The following is a 19,569-nucleotide window of genomic DNA, read 5'->3' as shown; positions in this document are numbered from 1 at the left end:
CAAAGTTGCAAAGAAGAGGAGCAACCTTCGCCCCATTGATTAGTGTGTTCCGTGATTGTTATCATTGTGTAGCCAATACAATATTTTCTATCTATATTTGGGCGAAAATTGGGCAAAAAAATAGACACAGACAGATAAGATATTTAGCGAAGGTAGAATAGAGAGAGTCCGAGAAGAATGAGACTGCCGACAGCTGGAAAATTATGAGTTACTGTAGTTTGCAGACAAACTTTTGACACACCTAACGAGGAAATGAGAACAATCGAAAACCAATCGCCATCTTTCGTCTCGATTCTGAAAGATAATTTTGACCTCTGGTTCTTGATCAGAAAAAAAAGAGAGACGCAGAGAAGCCAGACTCTCTCACTTCTCTGCGTCTCTCTCCCTCCAACTCACTCTCTCTTTCTCTTCGTCTTCAACACCATATCAACGCGAATTTCGAGACGTGCTGATTGTTGCAAACTGATAACAGCGATGATCTTTGGGTTTTTAGATAGCTGCTCCTCGGTCAGACGTACTATTAGGTCTTCTCCGTTTGGGTGTTGGAACTGGAAATCAAAATGAAAAATAAAACTTGTATTAGAAGGGCCAGCCCTTCTAATACCGGTTTTACGGTAGATAAGGAACTTCGAAAGCTGGAAAATTAACTGGAAATTAAAACAGTTTTTTTGTTTTAAAAAATTACTTCAGCCAATTTATCAGATCCCAAGTTTTGGGTCTTAAAAATATCTAAACAGTAAAAATTCCAAATTTATCTCATTTCGTCTGCTAAGTTTGAGCTCAATTATCTCAATTCTCATGAAATATATCAAAAGGTAACCAACAAAAAATATTTATTATAATTTCCAAAATATTTTGTCAATTGATAACTTTTTGATATCTTTTACAGAAACATTAATAAAGTGGGTCAAAATTGTCCCACGCTTTACGGTATGTAGGCCCTATGAGTGTACTTTTGAGCTTAATTATCTCGGTTTCTATGAAAGATATCAAAAATTTGTCAACTGATAGAATGTTTATCATAATATCACCAATTTTTTATCAGTTGACAAAATATTGATACCTCTCATGGTAATCAAGATAATTGAGCTCAAATTTAACGGTTTGCATGCGCTCTTATTAGAGGGAATACGGTAGCCACATTTTCTTACCACTCTCTTCTTCTGATGTTCACAATCCCTCACATGATTCAGCTTTTCCACAACCTCCCCATCAATAGTGTAATTAACATTCACAATGTTTCCAGCTACAATTTTTCGATCAATTTGCAGTTTATACAATTTCTCGGGCATCAAGCTTAAAATATTGTAGGCGTCACGAAGCACAAAAATAGACGCATTCTCACAAACATCTCGTTCGTCAATTTTGGCGATTTCCTTCTCGGGAAGCATCTGAATGTTTGAATTTTAAAAAATTGCGTTCTCAGAATTTTAAAATGTACATCTGTGGAGTTATAAAGGCACTTTGCCAACACCCAACAATCCAATTTCTGAATGTGGTCTTTGCAGTTTTTTGTCTGGAAAACGGCCAAAGTTTCAGGTGCCACATTCAGCTTTTCGGTCAGTGAGATTCGAGAATTGTCGAGTTGCAAGTGGATTTCTAAGATTTTCAAGGCTTCCAATAGTTTGACATGGGGACCTTTGTTAAATAAAATTTCCAGATCATTGTTTCCAGTTGGTCCCTTCCGACGAACCATAAAGTCTCCACGACGATTTTGGTAGGATTTCACAGAGTTGCTGGAAAATATTCCAGAACTTTCTAAATTTACAGTAACCCAAACCCTCACCATTTATCGCCACTGGTCTCAAACTTTCTACAAACAGATTTCGGACAGCAACACGCCGAGCAACAACTCCAGCTACTCCATTTTATGAAAATTTCGACATTTGGAAAACTGGAGTCCACGGTGTTCTCAAGACCATCAGAGACCATATTGAACTCTCGGAATTTCATGTAATCTGATTTTTTTGTGAAATTTAAAATTATCGAATTCAAAGTTACCCAAACGATCACTATACTGATATTGGAAGGCGTAGGCGGATTCCAGGAATAAGGTGAGAATCAGAATACTGTACATTCTTTGTTAGAATTTTTGAATAGAGATTTTTAACTTTGGTGAATAGCGGAATAAAGATATTTGATTGAAACAGGTTGTCTGTTGGTTCCACGTATCACATATTCAAATGTGCTCCATCGGAAGGCTCTGCAAATCACGGCCGCGGCCGACCGCAATCGGCCGAAACTTTTTCTGCAAAAAACTGTGTGTCAACGAAGTTCTGTTTTAATACAGATTTTTCGGTAACAATAAGTGTGAATCCGCTCGAGATCAGCAAGTATTATAAATGTTTTTCATGCGTCTTTGAAATACCGTAATCCAAAAAGCTCTAATTCCGATTTTTTTGGAAATATTAAGATCGGAACCTTCGAAAGTCCGAACTCCGTTTCTAACATCCCTGGTGTGCTCTGTTGATAAGAAACTCACCCCAAGTTCGAGTTTTCCCCTTCAGTCCCTTGTTACCCAATTCTGAATCCGACCCAAAACCCGTAAAAGTTTTCTCTGATGGCTTCTGTGTGTTGTCGAAATTCCAGGAAGCATCCGGATGTGCGTGTATAGAGGTTATTTAGTATGAGCAGTGGATGCGAAGAAGCGGCTCCTTCTTCTTCTTCTTTCGGTAACAATTGTTACAAAGAGAGAGTGTTCGATTCGAAGAGTCAACGTGTCTACACCCTCTTCCTTTCACACACTCTCTCATCTGAATACTCTTTCTACGGTATTCCCTTGTGATAGCTCGTTAACAAGATGCCATACCACACACAAAAAGAGACATCAAGGATGTACCACCACACGACATTTCAACCCAAACGAGCCTTAACTCAACCCGCCTGACGGGCTTCCGGAGGCGGTTCCGGTGTGTGTATCTGTGTCTTCTGAATCAAGGAGAAGCATATACCGTAGTCTTCTTTTTGCGGGTTGAGAAGGAATGGGAATTGCAAATCAGACAAGCATTGTTCGATAGAGAACACGCGATTGAAGTTCCGTTGGGTAAGAAGTTGTCCGGTGTCATCAAACGTCCTGAATTAGTCACGGCATCTGGAGACTCGAGAATTTTGAGAGAAGAAAGAAAATGAGAATTTAAAAATCGGGTTACTGTACCTCAGAATCACCTATACCAGGAGGTGGCCGGGAAATAGTCGAAGGTTGTCCAGATTCCGGATAAGACCACGGCCCGCTACCATGGCCTGTATACAGCCGTTCTTGGGCATATTCCGACCAGCACCTGGCCAGCATCTGTCCAAAAGCCAAACCACTCGAGGTAACCGTTGTAGTATTAAACTTCCAGATAATTCCTTCCATCTTTAGAAATTTTACAGTAATCCTTAAATTATACAATAATCCGGTTGACCAAACTAATCAGAAGCAACACCTTTTTAGTCGTGACATCATTTTTTGAATTTTCAGATGCTCCGTTCTTCCTGCTTCATAGGTAGACAAGACAAGAATCAACTGAATTGATGAACTCAGTCATGGGATTATCTCGCACCGAAGCCCACCCTATATGATCGGCTTCGTGAGGGGCATTTTCTGAGTCTTTTATGTCTTGCCCTCTAATTTTTATAATACATGATCAATAAACACTTACAAGATATGTGCCCTTTGAGCTCAATTATCTTGGTTCCTTTGAAAATTATCAAAAATCAGTCAACTGATAAAATATAAGTGATATTATGAAGAATAACTTACCAGTTGGACTTTTTAAAAAATATCTTTTGAAGGAACAGAGATAATTGAGCTCAAAGTGTACGTACAGGGTGGTCTTCTATTAGAGCAAATATGTACGGTAACCGAGTTTCGTACTGGTAATACTCGAAAAGACCTTATACTGTAACAATAAGAGCTAAATCTTCATTACACTACAAGGAAATAGGTTCGTATCAATCGAAGCTTCGAGAGCTTCATCGCCCTGCTACCAAAACTTTCAATGACCCCTCCATTCGATTTTCCCTTTATTATTTGTGAGTCAGGTTGTATAGTTTTTTGTTCAAAAGATTCCTTTCCCTCCCTATCTTCCGAAAAGAAAAAGCGGTCCCTTGATGAAATATGGTGAAGATGGATGGTGTAGGTTGTCGCTCAAAACGTGTTGCCATTTCGGAAGGTTTCCCCGTGAGGCTTTTCCGAAAAGAAGACACCGTCTTTTGACAAGTGTCGGGGCATGCGCCTCCTTCTTCGGGAGGAATTGTTTTGCCTGGAGAAGTGTTTGATTGGCAGGACGGGGGCTCCTGGTATGAGAGAAGACCGTTGGACTCTGGGGAATCTGTGGGAGAGAAGAGGATTTATCAATCACTTTAGAGGAAAGAAGTGGAGACTTGTGAAAAGAGTTAAGAAGAGTGTGGTTGGAGTTGGTTAGCAAGTGGATGAGATGTTGCAAGATATATGAACTTTTAGAACATAAATCTGTTTGAGGAGTTTGGGAAGAAATATGAAGACAGCGAGATGAATTTTAGGCAGTAAGTATACCATATTTAGAAGCCCACCCTTGACGTGCACTTTGAGCTCAATTAACTCGGTCCCTACAAGAGATATCAAACATAGATAAACTGATACATGATTTATCATAATATCACCAATACTTTATCAGTTGACAAAATGTTGATATCTCTCATAGGAATCAGGATAATTGAGCTCAAAGCTTACGTGTAGCGTGGGCTTCTGTTAGAGCAACAAAGATAGTTTTAAGCTAAAGAAGATTTCCAAATTGTCAAGTTCCCGCCATTACTGAACATTTTCAGAATCGCTTGAATAATGGGCGTTAGACCATCTTTAGACCATTTTTTGACCATTTTTTGACCATTTTTGATCATTTATAGGTAACCTGTTTTGACCATTTTTTGGTAGACCATCAGTAGAAAATAGTCAACTTTGGAGCACTGAAAAAGTGTTCCAGAACTTTTTATTGCTCTGAAAAATACAGATTGTACTTTTTCGCCATATTCTTTTCTGATGAACTAATCGGAAATGAAAAGCGCCAAAATAAGAACTGAAATAACAGCTTGCAACTTCAAACCCGTTTAACGAAGGGCACTTCTATGGAAGGATCCCTAATTTTCAACTTTGAGTCTTATTTTTCTCGGTTCCTGTCTATGAAAAAAAAATTGTCAACTGATAAATTGTTTATCATAATATTAGAAATGATTTGTGAATTGACACATTTTCGATATATTGTATAGGAATTGATATAATTGAGCTCACTTTTGACAGTGGAGTCTTTCTAGGTTTTGCGTTATCAAAATTTGCACCGAAAACATTTTTGGTGGCTTCTGGTTACTGTATTCTTACAATTTTCGTGAAATTCTAAAAATACAGTATCCCTAACCGATCTTCTCCCCTCCATTCATTTCCAAACCCCGTCGATCCCCTGTAGCGCTATATCCGCAGCTTCTCACCCAAGACGGCGGTGTCATCAAAGGACGTACTCATTCATAAGCGTATGATGATCTTGTCGGCGGTAGGAGTCCCCGGGGATGTTCTTCTGGGATACTTCTAGAGAAAAATTGGGAAACGATCATCCATGATTCGCGATTTATAGCCCCCACTTTTAGTGGTGGTGGTGTCTTTTATTTAAAACGCTTGGCTCTCCTGTTTCTTTTCCGACACCTTGGGGAGCAATTCCAACCCAAGAAAGAAAAGAAAAGAAGTGTGGTGGCGCACCGGCACACCACATTTGTTCCAATTTATGGCTCTATTTTGACAGCTTTCTACTTTTTTCTTGTCTTCTTCTTCTTATTGGTCCCTTTCGAAAGAAAGAAACAAGAAATAGAAGAAGCCGTATCTTATGTTTGAAACACTAATCGGGTAATCCGACCAATCAATGTAACAGATGTAAGAGGGTCGTCGTACAGGTCAGAAGACACTTAACACAAGCCCCCAAACACAGACGATATAAACAGTGACAGAATGTGTTGAGAGGGGGTTAGAGGAGGATCGGGTTTCATATATACAGGTACAGCTGTTGTATAAAAAACGGTCCAACAAAGTCGAATATTTAGCCAATGTATAAACTATGCGTTATACTGTATAAACAATGCCAAGGTGTGACAAAAAAAATGGAATTTGCCGTAAATGCTCTAATAGAAGGTACCCGGAAAATTTTCTTTGAGCTCAATTATCTCGGTTGCCATGAAAGATATCAAAAATTAGTAATTTGAAAAAATATTGGTGATATTATGATGAGCATTTCATCTGTTGACCACTTTTTGGAATCTTTTATAAGAATCGAGATAATCGAGCTCCAAATGCAAGCCTTGTGAACTTTAGTATGGACCAAAGCTGCGGATGTAACACGGGCCATGGTTACGTTTCTCGGGACCAAACTGTCCTTTTTTTCAAAAATGAGATCGGTCACTCAGTAACTTATAAGGTAGCTAGGCCGCCAAGTCCTACCTATCATTGAAGTACCCTAACCGAAAACCCGCGGCCCTGTTTTTGATAGCCTTGGACTCGGCCACATGGCGCATGGCTTTTTGGGGGTACTGTTGTTTGACAAAGTCTGAAATGGAAGACTAAGGTTCGGCGGAAGAAAAAAGAAAAAAAGGACTACTGTAGAAAAGTTTGAACTGTCGAAAGGGGTTTTTACAGAGAAAAACTTTTAATAGAGGCTCCGGGACATTTCGCAAGCGGACATTTCGAAAGTGTGGTTATACAGGCGAATGGATGAATTTCAGACTACGAAAACTATTTTAGGGTTTTCGAGTGTGCTTTTTCTGGCAGAACACATTTTGAAAGTCGAAAAAATCCAAAATTTAATTTTTCAAAAAATGTGTTCATTTATTTTTTCGGCTTTCAGAATTTGTTCTATCAGAAAAAGCATATTTGAAAACCCTAAAATAGTTTTCGTAGTCTGAAATTCATCCATTCGCCCGTATAACCACACTTTCGAAATGTCCGCTTGCGAAATGTCCCGGAGCCTTAATAGAACGGCCCCTAACTTACACTTTGAACCAGTTGATCTCGGTTCTTGTCAAAGATACGAAAAAGTAGTCAGGTGATACATTTTTAATCAAAAAAACACAAACATGTTATCATTTGACACATTTTTGATATCTTGTACAGAACCCCAGGAAAACTAGCTCAAACTGGACAATGTGGTACGGCAGCGCAACCTTCAAGCTGCTAATCCCCCAACTTTGCGACTTTTTGACCTTTCTTTGTTGCCTTCAAAGTGAAGTACCAATAACACATTCGTATGCATTCTAAATATGCAAATTTGAACATGTTCGGATACATCTGTCCCCCGCTTACTCTTCTTCTTCTTCTCCTGATATTGTTGTTGCGTGTACAAGAAGAAGAGCTAAGAAAGGATGTGCCTTTTGTCTGTGATAGATTGATGCATATCGGTAAATGCATTAATAAATTATTAAAGATCGATGGTACCATTTGAATTCGAATGGATTTGTTTCAGATGATGTGGCTTCTTCTTTCCAGAAAAAAAAGCCTCGAGGGTAAAAAGCCATGGATACATTTATGGCTTTTCTTCACCTAGCAACACCGCGGATTTCCATGGACCCGGCGTCTCGGTCGGCTCGCCATGCCTAACTTTTTTCATTCACAATTTCTTCTCGAGTTCTAAAAACTAAACAAATAACGGAAAAATGTCTATGGGCGATGCAGACACCGTTGTTTGCATCATCAATAGTACGCTTCCGAAATACCAGGTAGATCAAAAAAGTTATCAATAGAGCGCATAATCAATTTTCAGCCAAACATCTTTCTGTGCAACTCGGGATCCTCGTGTTGCACTCGACGTGGCATTATCGCATGCTGCCAGAACGATGTGTCGTTCAGTCAGGTGTAAGTTGGGATTCAGATTCACTAACCCAAGGCTGGGCCACGGTCGGCCCTAGGAGTTTCTGATTGGCAGGACTTATTTCCGAAAGTACGGACGGTTTGGTCCACGGGGAACTACTCACAACCCGGGCTGCGGCCGGTCGCAGCCCTGTTTCAGACAGCCTTGTCCCAGCCTAGAACCCTTTCCACTTGAAATTCCAAAACGTGAGAACCGAATTGTGCAATTCTGCTCATCTTGAGCATATTGCTGCTAATCCACTTATAGGTCTCAGATTGCAATTAGATTCTTCTTCTTTTAACCTTTTCCACTTCCCTCTTCTTCCCTTTCATATCGTATTTCCGTTTTCTAAGGACCTCATCCACATCTGTACAATTGTTTATCATTAGGTAACACACAAAGACATGGACAGATTGTCCCAAATCGTAGCTAATAATACATCTTTCTAGGCTGAAGCAGTCGCTTCCATTCCTGATTTTGTGGCTCATCATCTTTGGAATCGCCTACTTGGCTCACTTGTTCTTCGAGGACGATGAGACTGGAAAGCCAATCAATAAGGAGAAGCCATTGGATGGAAAGTTGGAGTAAGGAGGGGCACTGTCTAGTTTAAGCTCAATTATCTCGGCTCCTATGAGAGGTATCAGAAAGTGGTAAACTGACAAAGAACTTATGATATTATGATAAACAATTTATCAGTTGAAAATATTTTGACTTCTCCTGAAGGAACCAAGATAATTGAGCTCGAAGTGAACGTATAGAGCGGGCTTCTATTAGTGCAAATACGGTAGGTATGCAAAAAAGTTTTAGGCCCTTCTATTACAGGTTTTAAAATAATTTCAGTGGTAAAAAAGGTGTACGATCATGGATCTATGAATTGGGGAAGTTTTAGATTCTAAGACTCCATGCCAATTTTTTCTAATGAGTCACAAAACCTCCTTACCCAAAGTTAACAAGCTTCAATTTGCAGGCTTCTCCTCCCAATCGAGAACGACTACACAGTCGAGGACCCGGTCTTCGGAAAGCTCTACGAGGACCAAGTTCCAAAACTGGCAACGATTCCACGCAAGAGACGCTAGACGCCATTTTTTGGGAAACGATGGGACCCTCAGTTTCTTCTTCTTTTCTTCATTTTACCCCAAGTCCCTTCTTCCTTCTAATGTTCAGTCACGCATAAAAATGTTGATTTTTGTCTCTGTGTTGTTTGCCGACTGCGGATACTTAGAAACAGTAATCCGTTTTGCACCTGTCTTCCCGCAAAAGGATACGCGCATCCCACAATATTACATTTCGGCAGATGGGTGGTTTTAAGAAAGAGCACCACTCAGTATGGCGGTGGGGGTGATGAGATTAGCACATGATTAAAGGAAGAAGCTACCGCACCACAAAAAGAAATTTGACCCTGCCAAGAGACACTTCTTGAGTACTTTCTCCCGTGTCAATCCATCTCCTGATCATCCTTTGTCTTCTTCTCCCCGGTAAAATATGCACGAAGGAAAAGAAAGATCCTTAAAATATTCATGGAATTGTCTTATCCTTTGACCGGTACACCTTTGAACCTGACAGTCAATCCGGCAGATGCCCCTCGCGCTCATTTTTATGCAGTCTGTCTTCCTCATTTCTTCGTTTTCGTCTCATTTACGCAACATAGACACCTGTGAGATTAAGGAAGCGCATCGCCAAGGCCATTCTTTTCGCCCGAAAAGTCAAGAGCTTCGGGATTACGCAGGGTTTCTAAAAGGAGTGCCGGTGATGACAGATGTGCAAAGTAGATGGAAAAGTACTTGATTGTGAAACATGACAAAAAGGTTCAAGGTTCCTGAAAGTACCGTGAACACTGGCGGGCAGATGATTAACACCTGTTTCGACAAAAGTACTCTTTTTGGAATGAATAGTGATGAGTAGTGGAGAAAAAGTGAAAATGTGTGGAAAATGGAAATGTTAGACACCTGTCGAAACTCTTGAGTACACAAAGGTTTTCGATTTAATAAAGCGCATTTTCTCAATAGTCTTTTTTCGGGTTGGCTCTGAGACCTAGTCTGTGGGCCAGGCCGTTTTTTAGAAAAGCCTGGAGCGATCCAGATATTTTTGTATGAATTTGAAATTAACGAATTTTCAATTTCCGATTAGAAATCTGTTAACACTAATTTTGAAGTTCCTTATGCTTGAATCTTGAAATACGTAACATTTTTGAAATTGAACTGAAATCCACCGAGATACGGTAATTTAAAGGAGCATGGACCTTCAAAAATTCGAAAATTTAGAAAAATATTGTCGAATTAAAAAAAGTGGGACCTGGAAAATTTCGCGGGCGGTTCCCGGTCAATTTTCGAGGCCTTGCCCCAGAAACACTACGGTAGTAAACGAAACTTATTTCTTTGAATTTAGTGGGATTTTCTGAACAAAATTTAGATTTCTTGGTAGGAAAATGATCGCTAGCATCTTTTGAATCTGTTTTTCATCAAAAAAACAAACTTAATTGCGAAAGTAGCTCGAACGAGGCGAAAAACTGAAATATTGCGTTTTTGACGCACTTTTTCGTAGATCAAAAAAAAAAGCTACGCCTTTCAAATTTTCAGGTCCCACTTTTTTTAAGTCGACAATAGGTCATGATTATACTCATTTTGAAGCTCCTTATGCTCGATATTCAAAAAACATAAAACTCTTGAATTTGACCTAAATTGACCGAGATGCGGTAGTTTCCTTCAGAGTTTTAAAACAAGACGAAATACCTAATTTGAAAGTTTTTGAAGTTCGATTTCCATGGCGCATGGACCTTCGTAAACTCTCTCAAATCGAAAAGTTTTTCAAATTTCTAAAAATCAAAAAATAAAGAATTTCAAATTTACGAATTTTGCCAAAAGACTGAATTATTTTGAGACACTAAACTTTTCTAATGCTTGATTTCATTCGATTTTTTCAAAAATTCACATAATAGATTTTCAAGACTACCGTAATCCTGGTAATAGAAATTATATTTTAGAAGCCTGATCTATACGTTCACTTCGAGCCAATTTATCTTTGTTCCCATAAGAGATAGAAAAAACTTATCAACTAATACAATATTGGTGATATGATAAAACATTTATTTGTTGACAAATTTCTGACATAGTTTACAGTAACCGAGATAAGTTGGCTCAAAGTTGAGATTTGAGAGTGATTATAGTGTTTACGATATTTCAAACGAATCTGAATGATTTATGAATCCAAAAAACAGTTTTTTTTCCAGAAGAGCCTGTTTATGAAAGTCTGTAAATTTTCCACGTAATTCATATTTTCTTCTGTGTCCCTTACCCGATTTCCAGTTTCCCGAAATTTCAAAATCCCTCCAATTCTCCCACGACCTCCCTACTCTCCCGAAAGCCAACCAATTTATTTGGCTATTCTCTAAATTGAACATTTTCCGAGATCCCCACTGATGGTCGGCCGACGACGACAAAGATGCGCGCAATAAAGGTGTTTAGAGGCGATAAACTAGTGGTCCTGGCATCTGGCGCCCGAGAGGAATAAGAGAGCACACCGTCTCTTTTGTCGTGTCAAACCAGATGTTGCGAAGAAGAAGAAGAAGAAGAGATGTTGCGAAAAACGCTCCGGTGAGTGTGTGCCAGAAGGTCATACACACCGGGCGTATAATACCTCAAAACACATTTTGAAACCACACCGGCACGATGTCCCAGTTTCCATTGATCTTCATCAGAAGGTTCTGGGAAAAGCAGATGCCTATAGAGACATCATGAACAGTGGGTCATATTGATATAGGGTTCTAAGATTTTAATGGAAGATTTAATGGAACCAAAATAATTGCACAAATAAGCTGAAATGGACTACCTTTAAATGTAATAAAGGGTAATAGAAGGGCCCTCTGAAACTTAAATTTTTTTATCTCGATCCCTGTAACAGATATCAAAAGGTGACCAACTGATAAAATGTTGCTGATATCCTGATAAACATTTTGTCAGTTGACCACTTTTTGATGTCTTTCACAAGACCCGAGATATATAGTCTCAAGTNTTGCTGTTTCGCAGCCATCCANTTAGAGTGTTTACAGTAATATGAAAGTGCTAGTTTTGATTTTTTTTTTTACTTCTTTCCATACGTTCCAATACTTTTCGTAAAATTACGGGCCGGTCCGCAAGTCATTAAGATCTAGTTTTTGCCGCTTTATACTCCTTAACCAAAATATCAACCCCTAGGTAGTATCTACCGTAGGCCTCCCCATACCTGGCTCACCTCCTCCCCTTCTGAGTATCAGGTTTATCAGGTAGTATTGCGCAATTCAACAATCGACACCTTACCAATCATATAAACGTCATATTCAGTTATGAAACACAGAGTGAAGCGGGTTATTGGATTTCTCAGGTTATACGGTAGGGTCCGAATTGTGCAATTGAACAGACGGACATGGATCAGATGGATATGGTGGGAGAGAGGATTGTTGTATAAACTGTTTATGTTAGTGAGAGCGTGTGTGGGTGTTTTGGGACCAGGTTGTGTATTGGACCTAATGGATTTTCTAGAAAGTGCTTTCGGGTCCTGAAGACCATCTGGGACGAGTCGAGCCAAACGAGTACTTTGAGCTTAATTATCTCGGTACCTTCAAGAGATATCAGAAAATGTTCAACTAATAGATTATTTATCATAATATCACTAACATTTTTTTAACTGGACACTTTTTGATATCTCTCATAGGGGCCGAGAAAATTGAGCTCAAAGTGAACGTATAGAGTGGGCTTCAATTATAGCAAATACGCTCACACTGTCAAGTTTAAGCTCAGTTATCTCGGTTTCTTTAAGAGATATCAAAAACTTGTCAAGTTATAAAATATTGGTGATTTTAAAACAAAAATTTTATCAGTTTACAGCTTTTTGATATATTTTATAGAAAAGGAGATATATGGGCTCAAAGTTGGGTGGTCCTCTATCAGAGTGTTTATGGTAACTGACGTCGAGATTTTTGAAGTTCGAAAATCCGCAATTTTTCCCTATTTCTCACTCCTCAAAACATCACCCACACCACCAGAAAATCCTAACGTAATACAATTGACAATATCCCTCTACTACGAAGTTGTACACATATAAATTTGATCTTCACCAATTTGCACCTTCCTCCCTCCCTGCTCCAGTCCCACGGGAGTGTCTAACGAGGAAAGGTCGTGTGTGGAATCGAAAATCTGATATGGATGGGGATGACGAAGAAGAAGCATCATCATTAAGGAGCCACCACAGGGGCGGCTCCATGTGACGCTTAATTTTGTGATGGTGGTGGTCCATCCCATCCACCAGGGGTCCCACAGAAATCAGAGGAAAGATGAGGCAATTTGTTCATCACGCCACATTATGTACGTCTGTCTCCCAATTCTGGTAGTAGTGAAGATAGGATAATATAGATAGCAGCGATTCGTGGGGGCTCGTTAATTGTTCCCCCTTCTTCGCTTCTTCTCTTCGGCTCATCAAGCCTTCTCAATGGGGCCCTCCTAAACGATCCTTCTGGGCTCCGTGGCTCCTGCTCTGAGGAATCAGAGAGGAAGAAGACGAATCTCGGAATAAAAATTAGCATCACAATTGGCGGGACAGAATGTTGCCTTTGGATCAAAGGCTACGTGTTAGGCGGGGGGACACCTCTTCAGGCCCCCGTTTTGCCAGATGACTTTATGTCCAGCTGGCTGGATCATTGTTTGATTGATTTGTAGTTCGAGAGGAGGAGAAGGCAACGGGGGAAGATTTTGAAGATAAGCTTGAGAGATGGACCACCGGCTGTCAGGGCTTCTTTATTTTCTTGTTTTGCCACCACCAAGGTGCCTACTGTAGGCGCCTACCCTAGATCAAAATGCTAATTGGTGTGTGAAAAATGGATTCGTCGCGCAAATTGAATTATGACCACCGACTGTCACAGTCCTTGTATTCCGACCAATTCAAAAAATATGTACAAAGAGAAAACGCGCTCTATCTAAGCTGTTCGAGGCCACGCCCCTTTTTATCACAAACAACAAAAATCTAGAACGTTTCAGTGACTCATTTTAGTTTTTTTCTCTTATTGTCAGGCGGCTTGCTGGTCATCATCATCGCCTCTCATAATACTGTCCACCTCACATAATTTTTTGTTTTTGTTATTGCAAATCTCGAGATTTTTTCGTCTTGCGGAAATATTGCGGTATTTGACAGGCTTGTAGGTTTTCTACCGAATTTATTCCGGTCAATAGGACAAGGTGCAGGCGGGCAGCATGTCCCAATCTTGCCTAATTTGTCCAAGTTGTGCCATAAATCTAGTAGCACTTAATTTTTCGGACAACCATTTTTTTGCCCAAGTTATGTCCAAGTTCCAGGGACAATCTAGCCTCTAAAAAAACAACAAAAAATCAGTCTGCCGGCGATTTTTCGGCCCAAAATACAGTTTAAAAGCGCATCCTCGGTCCAGCAGTGAAAAAGCAAAGGTTTATTTGAAAAAGTGCCTGCCCCTTTAATACCGTATATCACATTTAACTTATTCAGGCCCATCATATGATATTAAAGGCGCATGCTCTTATTTAAAAATTTGTGTTTTCTCTGTTGGACCGATGCACCTTTAAACTGTATTTTCAGCCGTCGTCATCAGACAGTACATTTTTTTTCAGAAGAACCTTCTGGAAAATTGACTTCAATCTCTCCTAACTGTTAGACCTTTACCCCTATTCTTAACCGGATTAAAAGTGCAATTGAGCGCCTTTCCTTAACCCACTGGGGACCACTTTCCATTTGAAACTTCACAGAGAAAACTAACAGTTTCGTAATCCTTACGAAACCATCAAAAATTTTTGTCTCCCCCCATCCCGGTTATTCTATGATTCATAGTATTATGAATTTGAAAGAAGTGGTGTCTTCTTCTTCTGATGTCCCCTCTACGGCTCCTCTCACCTAGGCTTACCGAATGGAGCGCCAATCAAACGACGTCCCCTCTTCGTACTAATCTCCAGGAGCCGTAGTGTCTTCTCCTTTTTTTCGGGGAAAATGATTCTTGACGAATTCCAGGGACCTCTCTTCTCTTTCTCTCCTGTCCCAAACATACACGGCTGCTCAAAATTGCATCTTCTTCTTCTTTTGTCTTCTTCCTGGCTGGTTTCTAATGATGATGGTGTGACCGGACGAAATTTGTTCTTGTTCAAGACGTGGGGTGATGCTTCTGAAGGTGCTCATCTGAATTGGCAATTCAGAAGACGTCGTCGTCCCGTGTGTTGACACAGAAGAAGAAACAAAATGAGATGTGTATGTGCACATTGTTCTGATTGCATTTCATGACACGTTACACCTACGGGCGGGACCCCCTCCCTTCGCCTATCAAATCGCATTTTTCTAGCCAACACACTGCCCTTTATCGCATTATGGATGCTCCCTTTCCTCTGTATGCTCCTTTCCTTTTTCTTCTTGTCTTCCCGTACACACGGCTCCCACTACTTTAAGGCCCACCCTGGTGCTCCCCTTCTATTGTTTATTCGTATTCTTTCTGTCAAGGTATTAGCGATTGTATAAACGATGAGAAGGGGCTCCTTCTGCTTCTCATCGTCGTCTTCTTCGCACCCCCTCGTATTCCTTCGTCCACCGGCATCTTCTTTAATAAACAATCTTGAGCAAAAAGGACGAGAGCAGACGACGACGGGAGCAAAGGAAGATTTCCGAAAAGGAATTATGCAATCTAAAACAATTGGAATAGAGACTTGTAATCTTTTTTTTTTTGCTATATGGGGCTACAGTACTTATGGAAGGGACCACCTGCCTTTCCGAGAGAGAAAGCACCACCACTTATCTTTCCACTTACTTCACCATGTACTTGTTCTTGTTATGCTCTAATTGAGAGTAGTATGTAGGAAAGAAGACGTCCTGGCTTCTGTTCAATAGAGACAGGTTGGGATGGAGTGAAAAATCTAGTTTCGTTTTTTGGAAAACGGAGCCATAACCTAAAAATGGACCCATGGCCTTAAAATATAGCCGTGACCTAAAATTGAAGCCATGACCTACAAATGGGGCCATGAACAAAAATTGAGTCATTACCGGAAATTAAAGCTATGACCAAAAAAAGGAACCATGGCCTGAAAATGGACACATGACCTAAAAATAAAGTCATTGCCTAGAAAGGAAGCTATTATCTAAAAATGGAGCCATGACCTAAAATTCCAGGTCTTCATTGAAAATATGGTATTCTATAGGAAACGAAGTCCATACGGTAATCTAAAAATTGAAAATTTCCAATTCATTCCAGTTTTGGAACCGAATAATTTTGTGTCTAAAACTCTAGACTATCTAGAAGACGTCAACCTTCAGTTTAGGCGGATGAGCTGAAAACTCAGCTTAATTCCAGAACTTAAGATCCAGAACAACCTTCTCAGGACCCTGGTGACCTAAAAATTTAAATTTAGGCCGATGAGCTAATTTTTCGAAATATTCGGTCTTATAAGGACATCATAGGTACCGTTGGCCTACGGTCGAAGCCGCTGTTTTTGGCTTGACTGGTCCACAGCGATTTTATCACGGTCTAGGACACCCTTGGTTCCATTGCAGTACCTAAACCATCCCATTCCTGAATTCATCTGCAAAGCTACAGTAACCTCCCCCCCCCTTAAAACCTTTTCCTCTGAATCCTGAAAATCATTCGTACTGCTCTATATTCCCTTCTAAATCCTCCTCCCCCGTTTTTCACATCGCATCGAAAAGGTTCCTCTCTCTGAAAAATAAGATGATGATTGGAAATCCCTTTTTCCGAATCTTAAGAAGAAGAGGTGGCTCTCCTGTCTCTCCTGCCTGACACTATCGAATTTCAGTTTTTCAAATAGGCACATAAGGAGAGGAAAATAGGCGAAGGATGCGCTCCTTTCTCCATCTTCTAGGAGAAAATTTCACCTAATTTCCGTTGGCATCCCATCCATCGCCTCCGTTTTTCTCATTGCCTTTTTCTTCGTCTTGGCTCCTAAGTAGGTAAGACGATACATTGTAACAGACGGTTGGTATTATGACGGGAAGGCGAAGGAGGAGGAGGCTGTCAGCAGCAGGTTTCAACGAGTCCCCACTCATAATTGATCATAATTGTATGACAAGAGATGGGTGTCCCAATTAGCGACACTGAACCCCAGGTGACACTTTTTCGCTCCACACTAATTAATCCAATTGTCAATCCCTCCTGGCTCGAGTCCCTAGTGTGACGATGATGAAAAAGATGACACCCCTTCCTATAGAATCTCATAGTCAATTTTTATGTATATGTCTTCCCTGGAACAACCACAGCAGCAGCTGCATCATCTCCTTACCCCCTTTATCTCACGTTTTGATATCCGAAATGACAAAACTGCCGAACAGGTGCCAGTTGTGGTTGGTTAGTGTCGACGACGCCGCGCCGTAGTTCAAATAAATGAGATATGAAAAAAATGGGATGAGAGAGAGAGAGAGGAGCAGACAAAAAGAGAGTCAGGTGCAAAAATGAAGATGATTGAATACAAAAAAGTATGTATGGGGAGGACAGAAGAAGCTAACATGGGTCATCGTGAGTCATACCAAGATTCTAGAACTTAGGACTTAAGGTCCAGTACCATATATAGTTATTTTTCGATTTTTTTGAATCAGTAGGTTATCAATAATACAGTTTGTAAAAATTATGGTTTTTCGATTTTTCCCCGGCCTTACTATTTCTTGGCGTACTTGTAAACCGGCCCCGGGCGGTAGCTTCTTTTAGCATAGCTTCTTTTAGCTTCAAAATTTTTGGACCTAATGAATTGGATATTACAGTACTTGACAGGGACTACAAAATGGTATTATTTTGAACACTGTATCCCGTCTATGAACGAAGTTACAAGCCAAAAACCATCTGAGGTACACGGTCACAGCTTGTTACTTTGTCCCAAATTTGAATATTTCATCGAATTTTTAAAATATGGAATTTATCAACAGGGAATGACAAAGTGACAAGCTGTAACCGTATTGCGCAGATGGTTTTCGGCTTGTAACTTTGTTCATAGTCAAGATACATGTTTGAAAATTATATCATTTTGAAGTACTTGCCAAGTTCTGTTATATCCGGTTCAGACAATCTCAAAATATTGATTCTGAGAGAAACTATGTCAAGATCCGTAAAATGCCGCCAGGACTTTATTTTAGGAGACTACTGTACGCCATTTTTCCCCCTTTTTTGACTTTAGGACCCGAGGCGGACTAAAAAAAAAGCACCTTGAAATCTCCATTTCCTCTTACTTTTTTAAGAAGCGCTGGCGGTCCGGTCCTTTTTCCTTGTTTCCTCTCTCTTTCTCAAAAAGCCAGAGCTCATAAGAGGAAATGAGTTCCATTACGTATGTACATAGGACGCCTCACCGTCTTCTTCTATCCCCGACCCCAATACCAATTTCCATTCAAAATGTCGTAAATTTTTGGCGGTGCCTTCTTCCCTTTCGACCCCATATCTCCTGAAATGGGTTTACTTTTATTTCTTTCCCCCCCCCCCCTTGTGTCGCTTAATTTGGAGCACTTAGTCAAATACCCTTTTAACCTGTTTCAGCTTGCTATTCGATTATACTAGCGTCCCTTTTTTCCAGGTCCCTTTCAATTCCTTTATATCCTTTTTCTCCGGTGATCCAGATGAGCAGCCACACATCCTCTATCACATTTGGAATTCATGCCAATACTGACGACCCTAGGAAAAAAAAGAAGAAGATGAGACACACCGGTGATGATGTTGTTTCTGGAGTCCTCTGAATGGTAGTCTTCTCCTAGATGATCCCTAGATAAATAAATAAATAAATAAATGATGATGATGGCCAGGAGAGAAAAAAGGGAGGAATGGATGGGCTCCAGAGGCTCCGCCCACTTTCATCAATGACCACCAGACAGGCACTCTATTTAAAGTCAAGAGTAGGGGAGCCTGTAGACAAGGCTATGGCCCCGGCCGGCCGCGGACTTCAGACACCTTGAGCGTACTCTTCTCATTACTACTAAATTACTACTGCTGAAAAAAGTGCGACGAGTTGAATTTCAATTCTTCCACTTTTTTCTCCTTCTTCTTCATTTCCTTTTCTTCTCCTTTTTCCACATCTTCTTCTTCTAAACTTTCACCTCTCTTCGGACATCATTCTTCTCCCTTTTTTTTCCAATTTCCCTTGGTATCTCGTTAATAGGTAATTGCAGTGGGAACTAGGATGAACTTCATTATCCCCATTTATCATATCAACACTTTCTCTTCTTCGCCCTTTTGGATTCTCAATTTCCAGGTGTCCTCTTCTTCTTCTTCTTCTTTTTTTCTAATTTTCACTGACCGATGTGACCCGCGCCCCTTTTATTTACTTTGAAATAGTTGTAACAGTGTCACCTTCTCAACATTACACACATATCATTTTTTGGTGAGGAACAGTGTGTCTTAATTGCCCATTGAGTCATGGAAAATGATGTTGTTTTATGTAATGTAGTGGAGCAGCGAGGAGGAAGGTACGGTAGGTAAACTAGTTTTTTGGCCAGAAAGAGAGGTTAGGAGGAAGCTAATAAGGTACTACAGATTAGGGACCTAATGTTTATTTTTTCATTTTTCAAAATTAAGGGACGGCCTGCGGGCCAAGCCAAAAACCAGCTTCTGTACGAACCGCGGCAAGCCTAACTGGTTCGGCTCGTTGCCAGTATGGGGGTTTTTGAAGCTCCAGAATCCGTGCTTTCGTTTTTTTCCAGAGATTCCTAGATTGGGTAAGCCTAAGCTTAATTAATAATCTTCAATTTTTGATCATTTGTTGCA

The 19,569-nt window shown here is 40.2% G+C and overlaps 2 protein-coding genes across 2 annotated transcripts; one reads left to right on the top strand and one right to left on the bottom strand.

Moving 5' to 3' along the window:
- Positions 1 to 143: 143 nt before the first annotated feature.
- On the bottom strand, positions 144 to 2,077 carry CBG10734 (the record flags this gene model as incomplete). The annotated part of the gene is made up of 7 exons (XM_045236094.1): positions 144 to 193; positions 242 to 294; positions 397 to 548; positions 1,152 to 1,391; positions 1,442 to 1,736; positions 1,787 to 1,958; positions 2,002 to 2,077. 7 exons carry the CDS (start codon positions 2,075 to 2,077, stop codon positions 144 to 146), a joined length of 1,038 nt encoding a protein of 345 aa, XP_045094346.1.
- A 5,570-nt stretch (positions 2,078 to 7,647) lies between these two features.
- Positions 7,648 to 8,917, top strand: CBG10735 (the record flags this gene model as incomplete). Its single annotated transcript, XM_002634430.1, has 4 exons — positions 7,648 to 7,710; positions 7,755 to 7,846; positions 8,291 to 8,425; positions 8,809 to 8,917. 4 exons carry the CDS (start codon positions 7,648 to 7,650, stop codon positions 8,915 to 8,917), a joined length of 399 nt encoding a protein of 132 aa, XP_002634476.1.
- Between the last annotated feature and the right edge of the window lie 10,652 nt (positions 8,918 to 19,569).

Source organism: Caenorhabditis briggsae, assembly GCF_000004555.2.
Source record: "Caenorhabditis briggsae complete genome, chrIV, whole genome shotgun sequence".
Classification (NCBI taxonomy): Eukaryota; Metazoa; Nematoda; class Chromadorea; order Rhabditida; family Rhabditidae; genus Caenorhabditis; species Caenorhabditis briggsae.
Note: the sequence above shows the minus strand (reverse complement) of the source record. Positions and strands in the feature narration are given on the sequence as shown.